The sequence below is a fragment of the Triturus cristatus genome, chromosome 3_1, assembly GCF_964204655.1.
Source record: "Triturus cristatus chromosome 3_1, aTriCri1.1, whole genome shotgun sequence".
Lineage (NCBI taxonomy): Eukaryota > Metazoa > Chordata > Amphibia > Caudata > Salamandridae > Triturus > Triturus cristatus.
In genome coordinates, this window is record NC_140583.1 from 482,945,611 (window position 1) to 482,972,099 (window position 26,489).

Consider the following 26,489-nt stretch of genomic DNA (forward strand, 5'->3'; position numbering starts at 1 on the left):
TTTGCATTCATTCGGTCGTAACTCCGGTCTGGTCATCAACTGGGCTAAATCGTGTGTGTATGTTCTCTCCGGGGAGGCTCCTATCCTCCCGCGGGGCTGTCCGATCCAGGTCGCCCCGCAGGGATTTAGGTACCTGGGTGTCTTCATTACTCTGGACCCGGAGGCTCGGTATGATCGGAACTTGCTTCCCCCCCTCCAGCGTCTGAAAGAGGATGTCGCGCGCTGGCGGCGTTTGCCGCTTTCGCCGCTCGGCCGGGCGGCATTGTTTAAAATGATGTCGCTGCCGCGTTTCCTGTACGCGTTGCAGAACACTATGGACCTCGTCCCAGCGCGCTACTTCCGCGAAGTGGAGAGTTTGCAGCGTCTCCTGTTCTGGGACGGGAGGCCACGTATTGCCCTGGCTAAGCTTACGCTCCCATGGTATGACGGGGGGATTGCCCTCCCGGATATCAAACGGTACTATTGGGCCTCCCAGCTAGCTGCGATTAATCAAGGCCTATATGGGCCCGCCTTAAACCCGGCGTTTCAAATGGATAGGATGCTACTTCCAGGTGGTGACTATAATCGAGCGCTCTACTCTAGCGCGCCCGACGCTCACCTAACGGGCCCCACGCGTGTCATGGTGCGAGTGTGGCACGCGGCCAATGCAGCTATGGGGTGGAAGGACCGTTTGACCCGGGCGTCACCACTATACGCGTCCGAGCGGTTGGGCTCCTTGTGGACCTCGAAGGGCTTTGAGAAGTGGGACTTAATAGGCATTAGCAAAGTGGGGGATCTCTGGTCGAGGGGAGGCTTTAAAACGTTCGAGATGCTGCAGATGGAATTTCAGTTGCAGGGCAGCGAGTACTTTCGGTATTTGCAGGTCCGGCATGCGCTGGGCTCCGTCTTTCCGGACGTTGTCTCCATCCCGGAGTGTTCCCCCCTGGAGGATAGAGTGCTGGATGGACACGTCCCTGACAGCACGATCTCACTGATCTACAAAAAACTGATCAACGACCGCTCGGACTTGTTGACGGCCCTTCGTGAGGCTTGGGTAGCCGATGGGCTGGAGCTGGACGACGAGGACTGGATCGCCGCGGTGGCCTCCCCGAAAGAGGTGGCCATACCGGCTCGCCTTCGTTTCGTCCAGCTCAAGATACTCCACAGGGTCTACATGACGGGGCCAAAGCTCCTGCGTATGGGCTATGCTGAGGATGGTTTGTGTGGGCGTGGGTGTGGTGCGCTGGGGACTTTTTTGCATATCTTGTGGGAGTGCCCGGAGGTGGAGGGGTTCTGGCGTGGTGTGCATGAGGTGCTGCGAGTGGTCACGCATGTGGCGCTGTTGCCCGAGGCGAGGAGATGCCTGTTGAATGTGTGGGAGCCTACCGATTACTCGGTGCCGCAGACGTGGTGGGTGACTCTGGGGTATATGGTTGCCAAGCGTGATATTGCCCGGCTGTGGGGATCCCAGAGGCCCCCGACTGTCTCGGCCTGGAAGGAACATATGGATTGGTGCATGTTTCGAGAAAAGGTGGTGTATGTGGCGAGAGGTAAGCCTGCGACATGGGTGAAAGTGTGGGGCCCCTGGAACGCCTACCGCGGGGGAATCTGTGCTCCACCGTTATTGCCTGATCCGTCGCCGGCCCCGTCCCCTTAGCCAACTCATCCCCCCGGTACCTGGGCATTAGGTGTACCCAGCCCTAGTTCTGATCTCTCCCCCCTCTTGAGATTCCTATGGATGGCTAGGATCCCCCCTCTAGGGGAGCACGTGTTGCTATTTCCGATTGAGGATTGCCTTGTGGGTTTGTTTGTATTTGTTGTTCTTTAAGTTTAAAATGGAACCGTATAGCGGGGTCTAGATAGTGTGGCTCGCAACGATGTTACCTCCTGTGCATGCTCAGCCGCAGCACCATGTGTTTTATAAATGTATATCGTATGCTCCTTTCATTGCTAGCGGCCGGCCGGAAGGTTGTAGGCCCATATTTGTATATTTTTGAGTCTTGTAATAAACGGTTTCGAAAAAAAAAAAAAAAACAAAAAAAAAACCCACACGTTCTGCTTCTAGGGCCTTCTTATTGTATGATTTACAGCAGGTGGTAAATTAGCATTCGGCTAAAATACAGAAGGCTGTGTGTAATCGTCCTGAGACTCTTACTGACTTTTCTACTGTTTTGATGACATTTCATGCTGCTGAAACGTTTTAAGCACCTAACACAACAGCAATTGGACTACAACCCCCAGCAGAGGTAATTAATTTGCCACTGGTGGTAATTTACTGGCAGAGCTAAAACCCCAGCAGAGTAGATTTTAATTTCAAAATAGTATTCGGTGCTTCTGTGATGGGCAGTGTGACACAGCAGAGATAATTTCTAAATACCGCTGTGGGTATTCATAAAACCTTTTTGGAGTAGGTTAAGATCTTCTACCTCAACCACAATCACATGACTGCATGTAAGCAACCAAACTGCCACCCAGTGAACTCCAACAGGCCACAGCAAGCAGATAATGATCAATGGGTGATAAGCTGCAAGTCAAACATAGAGATCAGAGCTTTTGCAAACTACGGTGCAATACAGGCGGAGAATGAACTGCAGTCAGGGGGTTGAATGAGGACGCTGAATACAAAGGCTGGTCAGCAATGGGTCACCAGACATAGTAGGCAGGTTTCCACTGTGACTGCAGACCATGGACTCACTCCCCAACGCATGGGGCCTGTTCCCTTTCTGGCAGAGTGAACAGACCACAAAGGAAGAAACATGCTCTCAAGCCTCCCTGCTGGGGCATTAATCAGTCTCAAAGCATTAGCAAGGAACATCGCATCATTAATAGTGAGGGATACGCACTTCGAATAGAGTCTTGTCCAGTCTTTGACAACCTACGAATCAGCAGCATGGACAACAAAATCCAAGCACAATATACAACATGGAGGGAGGGAGCTTGCACTGGCACCCCTCTTACTGCCGGCTTGACAGACCACTGGACATGTTCAGACCAGTGGCCCTTGGGGCAATGTGCATGCCTATAGTCCCGGCCAACAATCGACGATTTATTTACGGAGTGTGCCAAGATAAGCAAACTGCAAACCACTAACAGTAAGCAAACATTTAAAGAAAACACACCAATTAAAGGCCACTTTCCCCTTAGTTCCCCAGGCAGAATCAGCAGAATCAACACATCGATGATAGATGGAGGCCTTAAGAAGGAAGAAGAAAGGGGAACTCTTAAAAATATTATTGATGTACTGGAGAGCTGAATAGGTTGATGCGGTTCACAGCAACCAGTTGAGACCAGATTGACCGAGAAACTGGTGTCAGGTGCTGCACTGAAGTGAGGATAGCTCTTAAGCAGACACTGTATAGACCAGAGCAGGGTGACATGGGATTAGAAGTTTTAGGCATGAAAGGAATATATTACACTTCAGTATGCTTCTATTTACGTATGCAAATTAAGATATAATGACGTACAAAATTCCAATCAATCTGTCCCCCCATACTGAAAAGACCGTATTAACAGAGTACTTGTCTCCATGTAAAATCAGGAGTGGCCTCTTTGCATCACAAAACGAAAATAGCTTTTGTCCTCGACACAAATTAAATTGGGGGCTAATATATAAGACACAAATCAGTTCCTTGTAATTGATTTCTAGAATTTTGTGAATTCGAAAATATTCTGCGATTTTTATGTGAGGCCATAATTACTACATGTGCATGAGGTGGGGGGTTTGGGCAAGAAGCAGGTGAGGGGACCAGCAGCCAGGGCGAACACGAACAACAATAGTGGGTACATAGTATACAGTGAACAGAGCTCTCTGGCGTCTGAATGCGAACATCAGGAAGTAGGTGCCCGCTGGCCTATTGTGCAACCCCAAACAAACCACTTCATTAGACCTAATAAATCACTAAATATCTGTAGGTGCCCCATCTCAGGTAAGATTAACTCATTCAATCCTGATTTATAAACTTATTGGGATTTTATATGGCATCAGTAGGTTTAATGTACAGAGCATACGAAGCAGACCTTAAGAAGTTTGCAAAATCTGTTTGCCTTCTAATACTTTTCGTCATGGGTTTGTCCTTTTAAAGTAAAACTACACAAAAAAAATAAATATCAAGAACAAACCGTGACAGTATCGATTATGGGCATCTAAAAGGGAACAAATAGAGAGGACTTCTGAAAGCAGCTTAAAACTAGACGTGTTAGTTTGAGGGTTGATGCTCTGGCATTTGTGGGCTGTATAAATGCCAGAGGGGACACATAGTGGGTATGTGAAGAGCGCACTACCCTTGTTAAATTCGAGACACTGCGGGATCACATATGCTGACATTACCGCCGCCCTGTTTTCACTGGGTGTGTTTAAGATCATGAGTAAATGCTTGGCTGGAGTGATTGAGGGTACATATAGCGGGTATGTGAAGAGATAGCGCACTACCCGTGTCACACTCGAGACACTGCGGGAGCACATACGCCGATATTACCGCTGTCCTGCTTTTCACTGGGTGTTGTTAAGACCATGAGTAAATGATGGTATATTGATTCCCGTATACACTCCAAGATGGCCGCCATGGCAGGGCTAAAGATCTAAAGTGTTGAGAGCTTGCATTCTGAGATGTGAGGTGGAAACAGAGGGGCGGGGCCCGAGTTTGAGAATATCAGTAGCCGCCTCACAATGGAAAAGTGAAGCGGGGATGAGATACGGCCTTTCCAGATAGCGGTTGCGGTGAGAGAAGTGTATCAGTGGCTGAATGCTTTGAGTAATGCTCTGTGCAATGTCGATCTTGCACGTGTGTTGGGGCGATAATTGGACACGTTGGGACTGATTATGGACATAGCTACCTGGGGCATAACTCGGAAATTAGAAACGCCTCCTTTTCTTTTCTTTTTAATGAATGTTGGATGTATTGAGCCTGTGAGCGTGGAATTATTTGTGGCTCGCGCTATCTGTAACACAATATACACAGTGTTACATCGTTTGATGTGTAGCCTGACTGACGCCTTCTTTCCACAGGTGATTAACGAGCTAGCAATAGTGCAGCTATTAAAACCGGGGAAAGAGTATTCCATACAACCCCGTGCGGCATAGTGGAGGCAGGTACGAAAGCCCTCCGCCTCTATATGGTAAATACCCCCATCTATAATAAGAAAATTATGTGTAAAATGTGTGACTACGAACACATTTGGTTGGTGTGTGTCAATTGATAATGGAACAGAAATTGGCTATTCTGTTTTCTCTGTTTCTAACAGCCCTCCCGCAACATAAAAGCATACGTCCAGTGAGGTGCTTGATTGAAACCCTTGCCCTGATGAATTTGCCAGAACAAAGTTGAGTGGCAATGAAACATGTTGGCCTTCTTTACAAAGGTTAGCAACATCGAGTGCTTTTAGTTTGAGTAGACTCACCGTCTGAATAAAGAGGGTTACTGCAAGTGAGTCTTTAACTCAATTTTAAATATTGCTTGGGACACTTGGTTCTTCGCAATACACGGGTTTCTTTTCTTTGTTGGGAACAGTAAATATTTCTTTTTCTTGATCTGTTCCCTCTTTTTCTTTACTGGACTCTAATTTCTTGACTCTTGTGAGTGGGCAACCGATGATGAGAAAACGTGGGCATACTGGCGAGAACCGGCTGGTAGCCTCCCTGGTGTTGCGTACGTGAGGTGCCCACTCACTTTCACCTTTATTTTTTCCTTGAGTATTCTTTACTTCTCTTTGTGAAGGTGTTGGATAATGGTGGGCTGTTATTTTTGGTTGATTTCGACATTTAAGGGGATTAGGACTACATTTATCTGGATGCAATACCAGTAGCTGAAGAGAAATAATTATTTCCATGAGCCGTGCAGGTCCTAAAGTAACAATCAAAAATGATATCCCTTCCCAGTGCTAAGCCTTGTTTGGTTTAATGGCTGTATAAAGTAACCAACTGATGTGCATCTCATCCCACTGAAATGTATCAGGGAACAGGAAGATGGGAGAAGTCAGAAGCAACCAAGTGTTAACCTTCAGCTGTTAAAGTTGTAAAAAGTGGCAAAAGTTACAATGGGAAAAATGGAATGAATGGATGAGTATGGGACTTTTGTATTGTGGGACATGCAGAGTTCAGAAAATGTGTTCGGAGGAATTTCCACTACAAGTAAATACTGTTTGCCTCTTCACAGCTGAACTATTCTGCATCACTGCACATATTATTTTCGATCTTCTACTGTGGCCAGGTGCTTCAATTTTTCCCAGTGTTATCCCACATATTTCCTCCGTGAATGACATCGTTGTCAGAATTTTCAGTATTTTGTATTCTAATATTTGAAATCCTGCTCCAAATCACTACATATCTTCCTACTTTTAACACGTCTCACTTTTCATGTCACCACCTTTCGTTTCTATTTAACCTCTTCTATAATATCTTACTTCCAAGTGATTGTTTGCCATCCAACCTATCAACTTTCTTTACTCGCCTATTCCTCCTTCACCAAATAAAGGATCCTGTACGACTCTGGTCGAGCATCTAAGAGAAACTGTTCAATGGAGGCACTAAACCTGCTTTGCAACTCACGTGGACTAGTGATACAGATGCAACAAAGATGTGCTGGAAAAATGATCTTCCTAGACCTGTGCATCAAGCCTCCAAGATCACAATGACGAAGAGTGTTGGGTGCAGATCCCACAGTAGGGGATTAGGGGGGAAGTCGTGTGGTTGATCTGTTAGGCAACCTTTAAATTTAGCCAGGGATGGTTTCAAGAGGGTTCACATACAGTGAAGCTTTGGCCAAATTCAGATGTCGGATGTAATCACAGGGATCTGTTCATAGGCCAGAACAGCACAAGAAAAGAAGCCGCTTGACTGAGACTGGTCGCCATACTGTAATCTGCTGGAATGACACTTATCTTTTCTGCCCAAGTAGTGCCAGATCTGCAGCTCGGTAGCAATGTCAAAACAATTAATGTTCAACTCTCAGCAGACTCTCAGAAAATCCTTCTTCAAGCCGGAGGTAAAAGCGAATGGACTTCCCATAGTTAGAGCCTTGGAGGAATCCCCTACCAAAACCTCAGCCAGACAACTGGGATCTCGCTTCATGGAGGCCGAGTTTCGACATCGGGTCACTGAACTACAGGTCTGCCCCCCCCCCCCCCCGCCATTGTGCATTCTCATACATCATCCTTTTGATAAGTTTCGGCTTCAACCATGCATATTACTTTCATTTCATCTTCACAATTTTCATATCACTCGCAAATTTCTGGAATCACCAAATAATTTTTTTTTATCTCTAAACAAATCTTCCTGTGCTTCCTCCATACTATCTCCAGTGCACTACTTGCCTCGGTTGAGTCTGTAACACCCGTGTCCTTCATTTATCACTTATCTGCATCAATTTGTTTTTCAAAGAGTTCAATATCGAAAAATCCTGCTCCATCAGAACTTTCGTAGCCAGAATGATCACTTTGCTCCAGGTCATTACGTTCAAGGTCCGGAACCTTAAACTTTTGCCTACAAATTATTGTCTTTCAGGTATGCTAGCTTGATTATTTTAAAGGAAGCAAAAGAAGACTACAGTACCCAGAACGCATTAGGTCAGCACATGAAATTCCAAGACTGGAAAGAGTGTCCATTAGGATCTGGAAGGAAGTGGTCACCCTATTTACAGCACGTAACACTTCGCCATGTTGCAACCGTCTTCTATTATTTATTATTGGCACAGAGCATGCTATTCCAATGGAAGCATGCTTTAAGGCACCCCAGTCACCCAAGTACACCCATTCTTACCTCCCTGACCTGAAGGCCAAGCAGCAGCTCTCAATTTCCGTGACATTATGTTACAATAATACGGATTTCTTTCTTTAGAAGAAAAAAAAAAAGACTTTGCAGCCCTATGTACGTTCACAACATTTATAAACAATGACTTCAAGTAGCAAATTTAGCAAAATGAGGCAGCATAAGGAATTTGGCTTCCAACACACACATTTGGGGAGCCTTTCCTAACGCCTTCAACTGACCGAGAAAAACGAACCGTCCTAAGGCGCACATATACCATCGCCATCATGCCGCAGTGAGTCACCCTCAAGCTATGCAGCCGGAAACCCACAGAAGGAGAAGCCTTACAAAATCCCTCTCCTTTCCTCTCACCATTGCTTACAGTAGTTTTCATACTACCATGCCTCCGCCAGATGTTTGTCAGACGGCAGCAAGAAAGCTGTATCCCGACGGATATCGAATTTTAGAGGAAAAAACAGTTATCTCCAATTCTCCAAAACACGAACTTGAACAGTGCACAGCCGGTAGCTAGTCCCCGATCACAAAAGTGTCTTCAAGTCCGTCTGGATTTGTTACCCAGAGCCAAAAATATGCTGGGACTTGTAGTTTCTGTGAGTTTTCGTCGACAAATTGCAGCTGAAGTTACCCTCATGACATGGGGCCAGATACCAGCTATGCAGATAAACTGCAACAAGAGAATATTAGCAAATACTGCTTGGAAACCTCATCTTCAATCAATCCTGCTTCACTTGATATGCCTCCAAGTGCTACACACAGGAACATAGAACCTCTTTTCTTCACTCGGACTTCCAAACACAATTATGAATAAATATGTCTTTGTATGAGAACTAGTCAGGTTCATTTTTATGTGCAATGGAATAAAATGCCTATTCCAGCTGAAGGAGAAATAAAAAAAAACATTGAAAAGGTTGCAAAGGCAACTACACAATCTAAAATAAGCTTTTCCTTTAGGGAAAGAACTACTTGCCAGCCAAAGAAGAGTATTCATTAAACAATCAAAAGCAGTCTATTTTGTAAACATGTTGTTCCACAATCTCCTAAGCAAAGTTAGCATTTGCTCTTCACTGAAGAGCCATCAAAATCGTTTTGCCCATAATATATAAAATAACAGGTGTGTAGCATTTCCGAATGCGGTCCTTTCGACCAAGGGGTTTCAAGTAACAGAAAATGCCAGCTACCCCATCAAGGCTTCATGTTGGTCATGATGCCCTCCCATGAATGCCTTGGTCATTCATGGGAGGGCATCATGACCAACAGGAAGTCTTGATGGGGTAGCTGGCATTTTCTGTTACTTGAATGCTGGGCACATGCAGCAGTTGTGCACGGTATGGAATCACTGGGAGGGGGGAAACACAACACGGTCTTCCTCACTCACCTTTCTTAGGTGACATAAAAGTAACCTCCCTCAATAGTCCTCCTTCAAAAAAGCAAAAATACACACCATGTTGCTACCCACCCAGGTCAACAGTTTTGCTCTCACTAAGACAGTGGAGAGCAGGCTCTCTGGTGACATCCACTTTGTTACAGCAGCTGCCAATGTGAGAGAAATATGGAACTACACTGAACAGTGACCGGCAAGGCAAATGCCACGTCAGTGTGCTAGTGAGCAACACACATTTATCCACTTTTATCATGTTTGTGGAGATCCAGTAGAGGCTTGGGATGATGGGAGCTATACCGACCATCATGCATCATTCCATATCCTCCTGTAGCTCTACGGCAAAGGGGAGGGGTGGATTTATTGACCATCCTAGCACTCACTCATTTATGGTTTATATCTTTTATTTACATGTGACTGGAGAATGAAGGTACATCACATAAGCGACCTTGCTCGTTGTTTATGACGCAATCAAGACAACGAGCGTCGCAGCGCTCGACATGTGGGTTTCAATAACAAAGGTAAAATGAACTGAAATTTAACCCAAAAACCCCTCTACCCCTCCAGTACTCATAGCGAAGAATCCTAGCATGTCCGTTGTGGATGAGAGTATTTAAGTATTCCCATCTTTTGCTTGTGGTTAAGTCCAAGTCAGTTTGGTAAGACCAAGGGTGCGTTGATATTTAGGGCATGCGAGTTCTCTAAATTAGATGGATAAGAGAGCAAGGAACGGGTGCCATATCTCCTGGAAGGAGGTCGTGAGGGTGGCAGATATCCTCTCCAACCCAGTGTGTGCCATAGTCCATGAAGCCAGCTTAAAAATGTGGGAGTGCTCGGAGTTCCCCAGTGAGCAAGAATATTCTAAGCACTCACTGCTTTAAAGGATGGGCACTGAGAAATTGGCTCCTCCTCTTCTCCACAGACCAGGGGGAGGCAAAAGAAAGATGGATGGTGGTCATAGATCTCCCATCATCCCCTTCCTTATGACAGAGTAGTAAATAACTGGGTTTTGGATACAGTATTGGCACCATCTGAACTCTAAAAGGCAGACATCTTGAGCAAAATACAAGAATCCAAAATAGACCATCTTTTCAGGCAAAAGGTTAGCAATGCAGACTAACAACCATTAGCCCCCACTAATGAAAGAGGTCGATTCTGGTCAGTGCCCATATGAACAAAAATGTAAACTATTTTTGAGCCGCCAATATCAGGGAAGGGAATGATGGGGCTGGTGATAATCGTCCCAGAGCTTTTAATTAGACACTGAAGAATTTAACTGACAGCCATTGCACCATTTTGACCTCTATGTGTTACCCCTTAACACCCATCATCCTGCCACCATGAGTTCAAGGTGTCCCCCAGTCTTCAATAATGCCTCATCTACCATCCTCCCATGTTCGAAACACTGCTACAATCAATCAAAAAATTGGGAAACCATAAAAAAAATAATCAACAAGGGGATGAAAGTAAAAAAATTCCGAGGAGAGGAAAATCGCTATCCGAGTCATGTGATGCATGTCACAGAAACGCGACTAGAAGATGATATTGTCAAATCAATGAAATGAAGAGCATAAACGCATCATGAAGGCTTCAGGTGAGCATCTCTGCTCAACTTATTAACGTTTCTCTGGAACAAAGGGGAATGGGAACTGCTTCCTAGTCCCTAGCACATCGGACACGTTTTATCCTGCATTTAGTGATTACTAATCAACACAGTCTGATCCACAGGCACAACTTCATGGCCACCCACGCCGTGACATTTCGCCAATTTCTATCACTCAAAAGAGAGAACTTGAAAGCGCAGGTTAGTCTGCCACCAAAAATGAGTAGTACCACTGAAGGAGGAGCACTGATGAAATACTACAAAGAGTACAGTGAAATGTCAAGGTTTATGCGGTTTCTGAGATTGTGCGTGTCGATAAAATTCACTGGCTTCCAAGCAGGCATAACGGGTTTGCTTGCTTTCATCTCATTCCTGCTCACTTCTTGAACCAAGAGGCAATGTCTGTGTTTAACCCTCAAAGAAAGAAATACTCTTTCAGGCCACCAACAAATATATTAACCATGAAAAGTTAAATTGTCATTATGGTAATCCTACAAAATAGAAATATCCTCCAAATATGTATCTTGTTGAGGCTGGAGATGGATCTAAATGTATAATCGTTTCTCTTGGCACAGACATCTATATATGGTTGCCGCACAAGGTTATGCCTCCATCTGAAGTATACATAAAGAAAATCTACCCTTGCTACAGTGTACTCTGCAGCATCTCATTAATAAAAAGAGATATGTGATCTGTTTCAGAGCCATGGTCCAGTGAGGGATGCAAGAGGCCGGTCTGCATATCGAGGACTCCTGGAGAAGGCAAGCGTCAGTCATCGAAGAGTGGAGCTCTAGGTCTCACAGTCTGCCATCTCTCGATGACACACTACTAAATTTGTTCTCCATGCACACTATGAATTTATTCACCACAAGATACTGTTTCCTAGCAACAATTTTTTTTAGCAGAACCAGGCGGGGAAATCAGCAGCTGCAGAGACTGAGTCACTTCCCGTGCCATTGATTTTGTCACTACGACTGCCTCTTCATTTGCAAGGGTTTCCTACCATGACGCTACTTTAGAATCTGCTCCAACAACAGGTCACTTGGCTGAGCCCACTTCACCGGTGACATTCGCAGGATCATGTACTGCTGTATGTTATGTGGTCTGGCCATACTTGGAATGTTGGTTGTTCTTTTCACACAACTCTTCTTCTGTCAGTTCTTAAGCTTTTCTTTACTCTTTCTCCTATCAGCCGACTCACATTTCACTCCACTGCCTTCCACCTCACTGTTGACTTCCGCTTTAGTCACCATCTCCTGTTTGTCGTACCGTTGTGCCGCTTGACTTGATTCACTATAATGTAAACACCCAGGATCCTTTTTTCTTCTCTCTCTGATTTACATCGTTTTGTAAGAAGTGTTTTTGCCTGGGCTTTCAAAATACCTTTTGCTAACATACCTTGAAACTGTCATCAGCTTCACCCATCGTCCATCGCAGCACTAATCCACTCCTCTGTACTTATTGTCAATACAGTTATGAATATATATCTCACTTCTGCTGTAAGACTGCCTATCATCCAGCTCTTTCTGATTTTTATTTCATTCCACTGGAGTTGCTCTGCTACAGATTCAAAGAAACGCATGGTGAGCATGTTTTGTCATAAGAACATAAAAAGGGGCCTCTAACCTCTTTCTTTAGGTAAATTAATATTAGGTTGTTGATTCTGCAACTATATCAATGGAGCCGTGGTAATAATCAATTTGGGTTTTCTTCAATGAGGGAAACCCAATTTTGAACCGAAGCGATCCTTTCCACCCAAGTACTCTCCATCTTACGCACCATCTACCAGACACTGTGAGCTTGGGCTTTCTCCTCTTTCTCACCCTCACAATCATACCTGAAGAACTATTCACTTGCTGCTCCCTTAATGTTGTAAGTTACCTTCCTGTATGCTCAACGACTTCCCTGTAATAGTTCCGAGAATATGGCTGTCTGATGTACTAAGTCAATCATCTTTCCAGCCCGACCATTCGTGTTTGTTTGCACAATACACACGCTCTCAGTTTCACGGACTTCGTTGAAGTGGTTGGTCCATATTGCATATAAAAATGTATTGCCCATTTAAGCAGGTTGGGTTTTATTTACCTGTATGACATTACAGGCTGGAGAAGGACTACAAGCAAATCCCACGATGCCACCCTGAGCATTATAACTCACACTGCGGACCTTTCTACCAGTGGGCCTGACAAGCCAGACCAGCCCATCAGAGCTGCAATATTGAGTCTTGTGTTCCAGTGGACATGTTGGTAGTGTGGTACTGATTTCCAAAGGTTGATGGGGTCCCCGATCTCAGGGGGGAGCATCAGGGCTTCCAATTCACACTATCCAGAATAAGAGCAGAAAAGGCCAGATTTAAAAAAAATATATGTTTTAATCTTTTAAACTCAAGCCCATCGTTTCTTGGATACATGTAATCATGAGGGATATGCGGCTGGCCAGAGTAGACCTCGGTTCTACGATCTTGGACCCCTTGAAAATAATATGTGCTAGTCAGGGGCGTAACACTGGCCCCCGCGGTGCGGGGGACCCCAAGCTCCAGGGGGCCCCCTCAGCACAGCACTCTTGCCGGAGAGCTCTTGATTGAGCCCGGAGGCGGCCCCTTGCCGTTCCTTGCAGGGAGGCCCCCTCAATATTCGTTACGCCAGTGGTGATGGTGAAGGGGAGACCTCAACAATTTGATTACAGAATTGTTAGAACCCATCACCCCCTTTCTTCACATACTTCTGCAAAGGTCGATTATCTTTATTGGAATCCTTTTATTCATCTGGCAGTTACCTTCTGTTCCTGCCAGTGCCTACTTACACCTGCCATCTAATAGGAGTCATCAAGGCTAGCTGCACAGAGGGCTCCTGGCTACGGATCCATGTATATCAGTCTACATCACAAAATATATGCACTGCTTGCCTTCTTGACCTCCGTCGACCCGGCGATACCAGTCCGTGCCCCTCTGTTCTGGTTTGCTTTCTCAGAAAGTAGTGACTTCCGACTATTCCTCTCTTCTACTTTTACGGACTCAGTGAGGCAACCAAATGGTAACTAGCTCCCTCTGGCTTCTAGAGCTAAAACGCTCTTCCCTCAACCCCATACCAATATGTTCTGTCCTCGACGGGCTTATTATAAATAGCTGTTTTAAATATGTGGCAAACATACCTTCATATTTTAGTCAGAAAAGACCTCATGACCATTCCTCTAGAGGCAGCTAATACCGACTCTACATCCAATAAAAGCTAGGACTTCAAAAAGTACTCAAAGACTAAATATATCTGTAAGCAATATCGATATAGTGTTCACTAGCACACTGCAACTCAACATAAACCTTTAGACGACGCATCGTATTATAGGAAAGATGTCAAAGTGCGGACGTCTAAGTCCAGGTCTCATCATGCCTCCACAAAAAGAATCGAATTAATCCACCACTAAGCACTGCGACACCTTTGTAATATTTTGTAATTTGTGACCAACAATAGAAGAGATGGTATTGTACAATAGATTCCGGTATAAACGAGGTCTTCCACTGAAGGGCACGCTGTGGTCCGAAAGCTACTGCATTATTCAATCTTTGGTCTTTTTTGTTCCTCCAGAACAAGGTATCACATCCTGCCAGAACCTTTTCTAGCATCAGCATGACAACACGGACTGTTCTGACAGCACAGTTACACAACTGTTCAGCTGCTACGAAATGAAAAATAAACATAGTTGAGTGCATATTAATTCCCATTCTTGTTTATATGTTAACACATGACATGAGGTGTGTTTTTTGAAGAAAAATGTAGGCTGCTATTCGATTCGCTTGAACAATATTGTAAATCAATCTGATGAAAGATTAACACACTTCAGTCTTAAGTAGAATCAGCTCTTTTCTGTGGTCAGACAATGTCCTGTACTAGTCCTGCTAGGAAGAAAGGACTGACTAGTCCACGGTGCATGACTGCAAGATCACAACCACAACAACAGGCTATTCACTCGTCTCAGACAGACTCCCTTTTCCACGTGAGACTCTTACGAGAGGAAACACTTCCCCCACACTATATACACTTTCGGTGCTGCGTTAACAGGGGTAGTATTCAGTGTCTTAAACAGAGACCCCTTTCACTGCGTACCACTCACTGCGTTGCTATTCATCCACTAAAAAGAAAATTCAAGCCACGTGACCATAACACACTCCCAATACAACCGAAAACACAGGTGACTGCTCCTGATTGAAGTCATCTTTTTGGGTGCGAATGTGGTTCGGTGGAGGGAGTTAAGGAGTAGGTAACTACTATTACAGCCCTAGGAGTGTTGCCAGGCTCGTGCACACATGGTTTTGACACCACAGGAAAAGACCCACGTGTCCAGTGTTATTCCATCAACTTGACTTTAGGAGGGGGCCCTCACACAAGAACACAGGTTTTATTTCACCCTGGACAAGTAATTGTAGGAAAACACAACGCGAGAAAGTATGCATGGCCTGGCATCACAAAGGACTAAGATTAAACAAATGATATGTTTATTTTTCTTCTGTTTTTCATAAAGTGTGTATGGAAACTCCCAACTGATTTGATCGCACAGGAGTTCATTCTTGAAATCGCAAATTGTGGCACCGAATTTTTCCCCCAAAATATTATCCGTGGTCACTGACATCGCGGCGTCTTCGAGATGCCATGAAACCAATAAAGCAATACTCCGCCATTAGTGACCCGATCCACAAACCTTTTTCTGTGAGTAGGGCTGTCCGACCACAACTGTAGGTGAGACTCACTCTTCAATTTCCAAGCGCAAGATAATCCTTGCGGAAGGAAACCTTGAGTCAGGCCTCTAACTCGACAATAATAACACCAAATGCGAGTTTGATACGCTAGGCACGGCATTGGTTCGCCTTACTAATCACGGTGCCACAACTGACCCACGTCCGGTGAACCGAGGATCAGCATATTATCCACACCCTGGAGTAGGTGTCACTATTGCATTTGATGATCATCTTAATAACGAAATCAACAGTTCAACGCGCAAGGCAGCAGCAAAATGGGTACAAGCAACGCTGGACGACGGTGGAATGGGACCTCTTCAAGGCCGGTCCTCTATTTGTGGACACACAAGGCTTGTATCGCTCTCTGCTCTATGCCCATAATACACAAGGCACATTGCTACACTGAGTGTTCGACCGCAGTAGGACAGTGTTTGCTGCTCACCTCTTTGCTTCCTCCAAATGGCAGAGATACTCATAGGCCACATTCTGCCGTCTTCTCTCGTCCATCTCCTCCGCCGTCAGTCTTTCATTATCCAGGACAGCTGCAAAGAGTCAACGGAAGTCTGGTTAGATACCAGGCCAAGCAAAGGATTCACAATCATAGCTGGATGTAGCCTGGTGGGCCTACAGTGAGTGACCTCACAGTAAGTATGTGTCATTTAAAATGTTTTCATGGTCTCTCCATACAGCGCCACGATCGTGCATCTAAAATACTAATAACTTGGGTTTTTATGAAACGCGTAATAGCACAGATTTCTAAGAATTGCACATAACAGCGTTTTAAACTAATTCGACAAGGCACCCATACAATGATACACTAATGGCAGCTGCATGGTATAGCAGAAGGGTACCTTGCGTTTGTAGATGGGACCAAGGAAGGGCAACAACATCTGCATTTGCCTGGTAATGCTCTATTTTGTTTGTACATTGATACCCTGGAAGTGGATATGTTACATGACATGTAAAAAGCAATAAAAAATGTGTTTAAAAAAAAAAAATAGCAGAAGGGCACCTTTAGAAAGGACTGAAATATAATTCTTTATTTCTACAATGCTGAGAGAAGATGGGCATGGCCAGCACAGGAAACAAGTGGGTACTTTACCTGAATTATGTATTTTTGTAAAACTAGAGAAATCTGATGAAAATGGGTGGAAGGCTATTGCAACATGCAATTGTGATTTTAGAAAAAAATACCTCTTCTGAAGTATTTTGTGACCTTTCAATAGTTACAATTGTGTGTTTTGCAAAATCGTGTTGGTCAACCCAATGTTAATGGGAAGCTGTTGTGGTGCTTTCTGGGTTGCACACATTTTTTCGAATTTAGGGTACCAGATTAACTTTACCATGTTGGACCGCGTGAATGCATATGTGCTGTACTGGCAGGTCATTTCAGTGCTAGTTGGCAGATTAACTTTCATTTATTCATATTAAAAAAAACTTAAAGACTGACATTCTCACAATATTTTCAAACAATCGATAAGCCATAAAATACATAATGCTTCCCACTTATAAATTGTTGCAATAAGTAAATCAATGAACACAATCATGGACTATCTCTTCATTCAAACATGCACAAAAGGCATTTCAAGCATTGTTTGTTCACGATCGCTTTCAAATCAGGCAGACACAGCAATACATCCTTCTCCTTTCCCTCATAATCCTGCCCCCTGCTTACTCAATACTACTTTTCGACACTTGACACTGACTGCCTACAGGAGCTCACACAGAGAAATAAAAGAAGCTTAGTTGCGTTACTCCCTCATGGCTAGGGATGGCAAGCCATACTCTAGTAATAACGAAGTGTAAGAAATTGGGTTGTTATTGGGGAGGAACACTCGGCCAAAAGGCACAATCCTGGTCAGGGTGAACCACAGAAGTCTCAAAACCAAGCTGTGCTTAACCCTCTGACAGTTTAGCACAAAGCTCTCAGCCTTAACTTAGAAGTAACGTGTAAAGTATTTTTGCAGTACACAACTAGTAAAAGTGACAATAGAACACTGGAAAAATTCAAGACCTATTTAGAAAAATAAAGTAAATCTTAATAAACAAAATATTACGAGAAAGACCAGCATCCAACCAGTAGAACTGTCGATATTGAATTTTAAAGCTTTTAGCAAAAATAGCACCTAAAAATACAAAGCACCACTCGCAGTCATCTGGCTGCGCTAAACTGGGGGAAAGTCGCATGTTCAGGCCGACTACGATGGAACGTGGGTCTGATGGAGTGATCAGGTTAGTCCCACTGAAGAGTTACCTTACAAGTCCGGAACGAAGAGTGAAAGGGGCTGCGAGGAGCAGGTAGAGCATCATGGATGGTTATCGCTGTAGCGTGCAGATGGTTGTTGCTATAGCTTCGCGTTGGCAGTCACTGCAGGCTGTCATTGCTCTAGTGCGGTTCTCTCATTGCAGGTTATCACTGGCAGTTGATGTCAATGCAAAGAGCAGGTCTCACTGGCGGTTCATATTGGTGGTCAATACAGGCGGCAGGGTCTTGGCGCAAAAGGGACTGCTCACAGTCAGAAGGAGCCCACACTTCAGGGTTTTCACCTTCTCTTCAGGCGAATCACACCTCGAAGTCAGCTAAGGGTTCCAGGACCAGGGAAGGCACCTTGGATGAGGGTCTCACGACAGCAGAGGCCAGTCAGGCTCAGGCAGGTCCATTTGCAGCAGGTCAGCCGGGAATTTGCAGGGAGGCCTCTGAAGCTTGTTGTGTCTCTGTAGCTCACACAGGACGCCAGTCAAATGACCCTTTCAGTCACTCTGGTTAGCCTGAGATGAAGACAAGCACGTCTAGTCTTCCTTCTCAGGCAGCAAAGCAGTCCTTCAAGCAGCAGGGAAGTCTTTCTTTAGTAACTTCTCCAGGATCAGGAGTGTCCTCTATTGGCTTTGGGGATACAATATGTATATCTGGTGGCAGCCTTTGTGTTAGAGCACTCCCTCTCCTATCCCTACTTCTGGCACCTTCCCCTGTCAAGGCTCCACATTGTCTGGGGGGCTTGGGGGTGACAAAAGGTAGGCAGGACTTGTCTCAAATTCCTTTGCATGTGCAGGAGTTAAAGCCCTTTGAAGTGAAAGTGGGGCTGGGTAAAGCTTCTTACCAGTCACCCTGGCAGGATGGCCTATCCTGTCCACATCTAAACCCACTTTTGTGTTACTGTCATCTGGAAGCAATACACAAATCACAACAGCAGAGGCATTCCCAGTCATGTGACCCAAGACACTGGCAAAAGGCAAAAAATGTTTCGGACAAGAAAATGCCAGCTTTATAAAAGAGGAATTTTCAGAATTGAGACTTACAATCTGACTTTACCATTGAATAGAATTTTAAAGTACAATTCTTTTGAATGTAAACAATATATCTTTATCTTTACCCAATCTAAAGTTAGCACTTATTAAATGGTTATAAGGCAAATCAGTGTTGGTCAACTGGAGAGAAAGCCCTTGCAACAATGAAAAATGACATTAGGAGTTTTTCATTGCTATGACATGATAACCTACCTTTGAGTTGACTTAGTAAGTATTAAAAGGAAGGTTGAGGAGTGGCCAAAGGTTTATTTTGGCGGGTCGAAATGGCAGTTTCAAAATGCACTACAGGCTGCAGTAGCAGTCATGAGACAGGTTTTAAAAGGCTACTTTAGGTGGGTGACAAAATGAGAGCTGTAGTCCCACTAGTACAATTTCTTTTAAAGGCCCTGGGTACATTTAGTACCATGTACTAAAGACTTACAAGTAAATTAAATGTGCTAATTAGGTGTAGGGCAACTTTACCATGTTTTAAGGAGTATGCAAAAACACTTTAGCACTGGTTAGCAGTGGTGATGTGCACAGAGGCCTAAAGCCAACAAAATCGAATTCAGCAAAACAAGAGGAGTGAAGGCAAAAGAGGACTATAATGTCAAGGATGTCAGATCTAACGCACAGTATGCAGAATGTCCATTTGAAATTGCAAATATCTCATCCTCGAGATTTGAATGAGAGTTTAAAGTAATTAACAAGTGTGCCAAATTCACAACCTCTAGTATAAGCAATGCTAGTCCTCCTTGCAGCCAGGGCACCAGGGTCTGCTGTTCTAGAAGTCCTGATAAGTGCCACGCTTAGAGCTCTCTTGGAGGCATCTCTACAGATTCCATTACCATAACAAAAGCTAGTGACTGAGACTAGGGGATGTCCCTTCTCTACCTGGATTTCAGGATCTCGTTAGATCTCTCAAACCAGTCGGCCCAGTTATATCCATGCATCCATAACAAATGTTGTTAAAATACATCTGTGACCCATTTCTATCTCGCACTCAAATGTTATCACAGTAGGTAAACAAACTGCTCATATGACATTACATTTTACCTCAAAGGGCATCGAGGAACAGAGCACCAATATGGCTCTTTATGCATCTTCAACTTAGTTATCACAGATAAACTTAGACGAGAACAACATTGGTACTTCATAAGACACACTTTGGTCAGTATTTCCAAGAGAATTTTTCTACATTTCTCATTGAAAAGACATCATATTTGTATTAAATGAAGAAAACGTTGGATGACTATTAGGAATATTCCTGGGCCAATTAAGGTAGTTCTCTGCCATGAAGTACAAGGAGACAATATTGGCAAAAATCATCCCAACACGCTAGCAACTTTGAAGAACATCCAATCGTGTTTCTGCCCGCTTACACCCAAGCAAAAAGGGTCCTGGTATAGTGCACCCCAAAATAAACATTTGTGTTTTCTTTAAAATGACCCTTCAGATAATTCTGTGAGGATGAGAGAGTTAAAGTGTTAAGAGTTCACCGAAAGTCCACTCTTGTTATGTCGCGTATCAGATTGTCTGAATAGCGAGACGTTCGAGCAGAAGCTGACTGCCTCCCCCACTATTAATCTGAGAACGTACTAGAATAGTGGCAGGTGCTGCTAGCACTGGGAAGAATGCCAGCCAATCACAGCAAAACAAACATGGAGAACACAGGATTTCCTCCATTCCAGCAGAACAACATAGCGATTCACTTTTGGAAGGAAAGTGGGGGACTGCACACACTCATTCTACGATAAATAATCATGGATCACCCTATTCCAGGATTCTACTATGCTTTTGAATGAATGGCAAAAACATGCCATACCATCCTGAAATAGGGCAAAAGCAAAATGTCATTGTTCTTAATTGGGTTCCTGGTAAATGGGAGTTGAAGCCCTCGTTAAGCAGTAACTACAATCCAATTCAGGGTAAGTCACAAACACACTCTAAATTAACCTGTGCTCACCCTGAGGTTGCTTGGCAAAGAGCAGTCAGGCTTAACAGAAGACGCAAAGCGTGAAGTTTTTGTGCATCACTTTAAACAGTAAAACAGTAAAAACATCACAAAAAAAAAATATTTGAAATCAGGTTCATGACTCCGGTTCTAAAGATTAAACTGTAAAATAGTGCTTAAAAGCATAAACCGCCAACCAGGGATATCTGCTCACACTAGACTGGGTCAAAACCAAACTTTCAAGATGACCGCGATGGAGCGCTGGCCAGATACAGTCCCAGATTAGTCCAGCTGAAGGTTAACTTCTCAAGATTTGTGCCATGACTCCCATTCGCACAGCAGAAGTTCGCCAGGCGCAAGGAGAGCAATGCTGGTCGGCAGGGCACAAAGTGCAGGCCGGGGGTCGCAGACAGAAGGGCTGGAGCCTCACAGTGGCAATCCACGCTGGTGGACGATGCTTACTCTGCAAAGAGACAAACTTGCAGTGGCTCACGCCGATTCTTCGGGCGAGCAGTGTGGTAACAGTGCAAATGGGCCCGTTCACAGACAGCCCAAAAGCTTGAATTCAGACCCCAACATCCACTTCCAAGGGCCCAGGGCCTGAGAGGTGCCTATTGGAGGCCAGGAGCTTATTGAAAATGGGTCCAGGAGCTATGGGGAGTCTGTTATGTTCCTGAGGCTAAGATCAGGAGGCCAGCAGGCTATCGCCTGGAGTCACTCAGGGGTCCTTGGTTCAAGATAGGTTTCAGGTCCAGTTCTTCCTCTCCAGGCAAGAGGGCAGCAGGCCAGCACAGCAAGGCAGCACTCCAGTAGAGTGACAGTCATTCAACAGCACAGCAGTCCTTCTTCTTAACAGAGTATTCACATCCAGAAGTGGTGGTGTCTGCGGTCCAGTTCTTATACCCAGTGGTGCCTTTGAAGTGGGGAAACTTCAAAGAGGTCCTTGAAGTGCACAGAGACCCTACCCTTCCTGCCCTGGCTCCAAACTCACTACAGGGGGTATGCAGCTCTTTGTGTGGGGACAGGACACAGCTAATTAATGTGTAAGTGTGAGGCCATGCCCAGCTCCTACCTCCCATTATGGCCACTCAAGTCACACATAAGCTCCCATTTTGTGTAGTTCTCTACACAAAGCTCAGCTGTCGCCCACTCCAGACAAGTGATCAGAGACAAGCAGCAGTCACCAAATAGCTAAAGTTAAAGAAAACGCCAATTGTCTAAAAGCAGCATTTTCAGAATTGCAATTTAAAGATCCAACTTCACCATAAGTTGTGATTTTAAATTGTGATTCCAGAGACACCCAACTTAGGGGTCAAATCTCTTGCTAATTTGAAATTACACTTACAAAATGTAATAACGTAATCCCAATGTTATCCTATTGGAGAGATAGGCCTTGCAGTAGTGAAAAAAGAATTTAAGAGATTTACGCTACGAGGACATGAAAAACTTAAAAGTACATGTCCTACTTTTGTAAATACACTGCACCCAGCCCTTGGGCTGTCCAGGGCCTACCTTAGGGGCAACATATATGTATTAATAAGGAAGGTTTGGCCTGGCAAGAGGTTTAACTGTCCAGGACGACATGGCAGTTTAAACTGCACACTCAGGCTCTGAAATGGGAGGCCAGCCTAAGCCATTTTTAAAGGGCTACTTGAGTGGGTGGCATAATCAGCGCTGAAAGCCTTCTAGTAGCATTCAATTTGCAGGCTTTGGGCACATGCAGTGCACTCTACTAGGGACTTATAAGTAAATTAAATATGCCAATTGTGAATAAGCCAATTTTACCACGTTTACAGGTTAGAGCACAAGCTATTTAGCACTGGTTAGAAGTGGTAAAGTGCGCAGAGCCCTAAGGGCAACAAAAATTAATTCAGCAAACGGGGGAGGATGAAGCCAAAAGGTTTGTGGGTGACCCTGTAGAAAGGGCCATTTCCAACAGTAGTCATAAGATTCATCCAGTACAGCAATACTCCTTATTACATTTGTAACATCCATTAGCAAATCATTTTGCCTACCTTCTCTGACAAATAGAGGATCGATCAGAGCACATAGGCTAATGGTCACATCAAGAAACTCTTCTAACCCTTTCACCTTGGTACTGGGAGCAAATGATTAACCTAGAGTGGACATTTGTTTGGTACTAAGGAGCACAACTCACTTTTGTTGCATATGTACTTCAAGAAGCTCAGTTATTCGGTGTGCCAGAGCATGAGACTACCATGCCTACTGAGTGATTTTAATAGGTTTGTTTTCTACAGACAGTTTAAAATGTTATTAGGTGGTTGGCAAAATTTGACTCAACCTCAGTAATAATATATTAAATAACAAGTACTACTGGAACTTTTTAGCTGAGGTGAATGTATGCATCTACAAGTAGGGATTTATAAGTTGACTACAGGGTGTGTCAGGTGTCTTAACTTACTGACCAGATAATAACCACCCTCACCCAGTTATCGAAGTTTAGATTCGCTTGATAAGATGCGATCAGGTCGTTATGGAAATAAAGTTGTGATGGAGCTTCTTCGGTCTGAGTTGGGAATGGATGTTCAGATCCTGGAGGCATGAGAGGAGAAAGGCTGTTTCAAGGTGGAGACCCAGGCATCTAGTGTGGATCAAGACAGGTTGCTGCTATCCACATCAGCTTCCGCTACATTTCTTAGTGTGGAGCGGTTTGTTTAAGCAATTAATTAAGCTCCGAAATAGCCAGTCTCCACCAATTCCTACCCATAGAATTCATCTGTCCAGCACGAGTACCAGCCCCCGACAAAACCTGGACAGAAAACTGGACTGCAGAGTGATCTGTCCAAGGCAAAGGAAGGGGTGAGTTGAACTGGATATTGCTAAAATCAGAGAAAAAAAACAAAATCGGGCCTAACAAGTGCGCTGCTCCATGAATCGGGAGCTTTGTGATCAACTGCATGTCAAGTACCTCAAAACCTCGATCAAGGCTATAACCATTTTACATGTCAAATCAAAGTTAATTTTTAAGTCACCCAGAATGATAAAATTGGCGAATTTCAGAATGTGTGGTTCAAGGGCCACGGAGATACTCAAACTCCAGTTGGTAACATTACCAGGGGGCCGGTACATAATTTTCTTTTTTTTGTAAATTAAATCGAGGCTAGTCAAGCCACTTTTTCTGATACTTCAAGCACCTGCACAAGTGTTCTTCCTTCACGGGTACCAGGTGGACTGAGCACTTTTGCCCCAATTGAGGTGTCCGCCTTCATCTCCTTGCTGTCCACCATTAAGTCTGTCTCCCCGCTTGACTTATTCCCCCCTTCTATACGGAGTAGGTTGGCCATGTTTACTATGGTGCATTTCACTCAGCTTTTGAATATTTCCCTCACGGGTGGGAAAGCGCCTTTAGCATGGAAGAGGCCTTTAGTTACGCCCTTATTTTAAAAAAGCTGTACCTCAATCAGCTTTTATGGGCTATTTATAGTCCGATTTCTCTGCTGCCTACCTTAGCTTAGGTGTCAGAAAGGCACGTAAACTGGCAACTTACATCCTATGTAAAGCAGAACAAGATCTTCCATCAATCACAAACAGGATCAGAGTTGGTTACAGTACTAAATCCTCCCCCCAATCGGTGTCATGGATTACCTGTGGGACTAATTTGATTCTGGCATTTTAGCGGCATAGATTCTATTAGATCTCAGTGCCACATTTGACACTGTCAACCATTCACATCAATATAGGTCAAAATCCCATGTGTTCCCCTCTGGGGTGCATCAGGGGTTGACCCCGAGTCCTCTCCTGTTCAATTTATATGCAAGGCCTCTTGATGACATCGCGGCGGCCCATGGACGGACTCTTTCCTCATATGCCAACAACACACATTGTGGCGTCCTTATCCACTAAGGACAATCAAACTGTGGAAGCTCTCAGCACCTGCTTAACCCAAGTTTCAGCTTGGATGAACATCAATTCGCTGAAACTAAATGGGGACAAAACAGAGGTCCTGTTAGTAGGTAACCATCCCCATCTCTGGAGTCACAATCTCTGGCCTTCTACTCTGGGCTCGACCCACTCTCCTATGCAGGCAGTAAAAAGTCTGGGAGTATGGAGTCTTCAGATAAAGAAAGTAGAAGCCACATGTTTTGGCATTCTGAAGTGGCTGCAGAAAATTTTCTGTGTCTATTATTATTATTATAATTAAATTTATAAGGCGCGACAGCTACCCAAAAAGGGTTTCCCGGCAATGGTCCAACGTACAGTAGTACAGACCATGGTGATATCCAGAATGGATTAAGGGAACATTCTTTACTTTGGTATGTCTAATTTCCTGCTCAAACGGCTCCAAATTGTACAAAATGTGGCAGCCTGTGTGCTTGTGTGTCTACCAAGGCATACTTCTACATCCACTTTGCTTTGTTGCTTGCACCGGCTGCCTATTGAGTAGTGGGTTCAATTTTAGACCTTATGCTACATGCACAAGTACCTTGCCAACAATACAGGGCCTCTGTCCTTTAGATCTTTGGTGTCAAAATACACTCTGAACCGCGCATTGCGGTCTGGCCAGGTAGATCTGGCCATGATTCCCAGGATCAGGAACTCACGGCAGGGCGGCGGTCTTTCACATATCTAGGACCTAAATTGTGGAATGGTCTGTCGCTCTCGCTGAGAGTTCTCTGATGCTCTTCGGTACAACTGTTGGAACAGTCCGAGTATTTGTTTTGGCGAGGAGGCCAGCGCTGGGAAACTTACAGGGTATCCATGCGCTTTACAAGTCACTATAGCATAACATATGTGTAACAACTGCTGGGAAACTAAAAAGCAATTATGGCTAGATACATTGGCGCAACTTTCTGCAAGAGACACCCTCCGACACCATCCCCAAATTCTATCATTCATTAGAGCCCATTGACGATTAAAAGGGATTGCAAATGCGCCGTGAATGCTCTAAAACATGTACCACATCTGTCTGCATCCGTTTTCTGTACTAAAATAATCGCCCGCCAGTCACACACGCAGGCGGCACGAACACAAGGTCTGCAGAGCACACATATGGCTCTCCTCGCCCGCCAGTCACACACGCAGGCGGGACGAACACAAGGTCCGCAGAGCACACATATGGCTCTCCTGTCTCACTGCTCGAGCACACATATGGCTCTCCTGTCTCACTGCTCGAGTTAAGAGGCGGTTGCAACAGAAGCAGAGGAGCAATCAAGTTCCTACACGAGGTTTTGGAACACAATCCTGGGAAAGCTGAGCAGTTTGCCTCAGGCAGTATCAGTCCAACCTCGTGTGTATGTGCGTGGGGGAAGGGTGGAGGGAGAGATACAATTACACAACAATGCCATAAAACGATATAAAGGGGAGACCTTCCTTTCTTTGACATCTATGTGACTGGAAGTGTGAAACTAGCACAAGGAGCCGTAAAGCAGCAGTAGTCACGCACAACGCGTGGTAAAACATGTAGCGTGTAAAGCACCTGTTGCTGACGAGCTTGTGCAACGTGCAGGCCACAAATAAAAATCCACTCAGCATTTCATCCTTCAGACTTTGATATAATTAGTATCAATGTACTGGGATCAATAACTAGCCCCGTTAGTTATGTCGCTAGCTGATGCTACCTCGCACCATCCCCTGCATTATTACAAGAAATACAATTCTCCAAATCTCAGATGTCCGTGAAATCTGAGGCAAACACTGAAATACACTTTCATTCCCTGTCGGAAAATAAACATGCCTTTGGGATTTCCAAAAGCACTTTCGATTACGCTACTGCCAGCATTACAGAGGGTGACGTGCACTGGGTACATGCCACTTTATTTAGCAGCAGTAACACTTGGA

The 26,489-nt window shown here is 44.6% G+C and overlaps 1 protein-coding gene across 1 annotated transcript in view; it reads right to left on the minus strand.

Moving 5' to 3' along the window:
• Positions 1–26,489, minus strand: part of IQGAP1 (IQ motif containing GTPase activating protein 1) — a 532,553-nt gene that overhangs the window by 467,134 nt on the left and 38,930 nt on the right. The window contains exon 2 of the mRNA XM_085644306.1: positions 15,894–15,993. Within this exon, the coding sequence (XP_085500432.1) occupies positions 15,894–15,993 (100 nt within the window). The remainder of the gene's footprint in view (positions 1–15,893; positions 15,994–26,489) is intronic.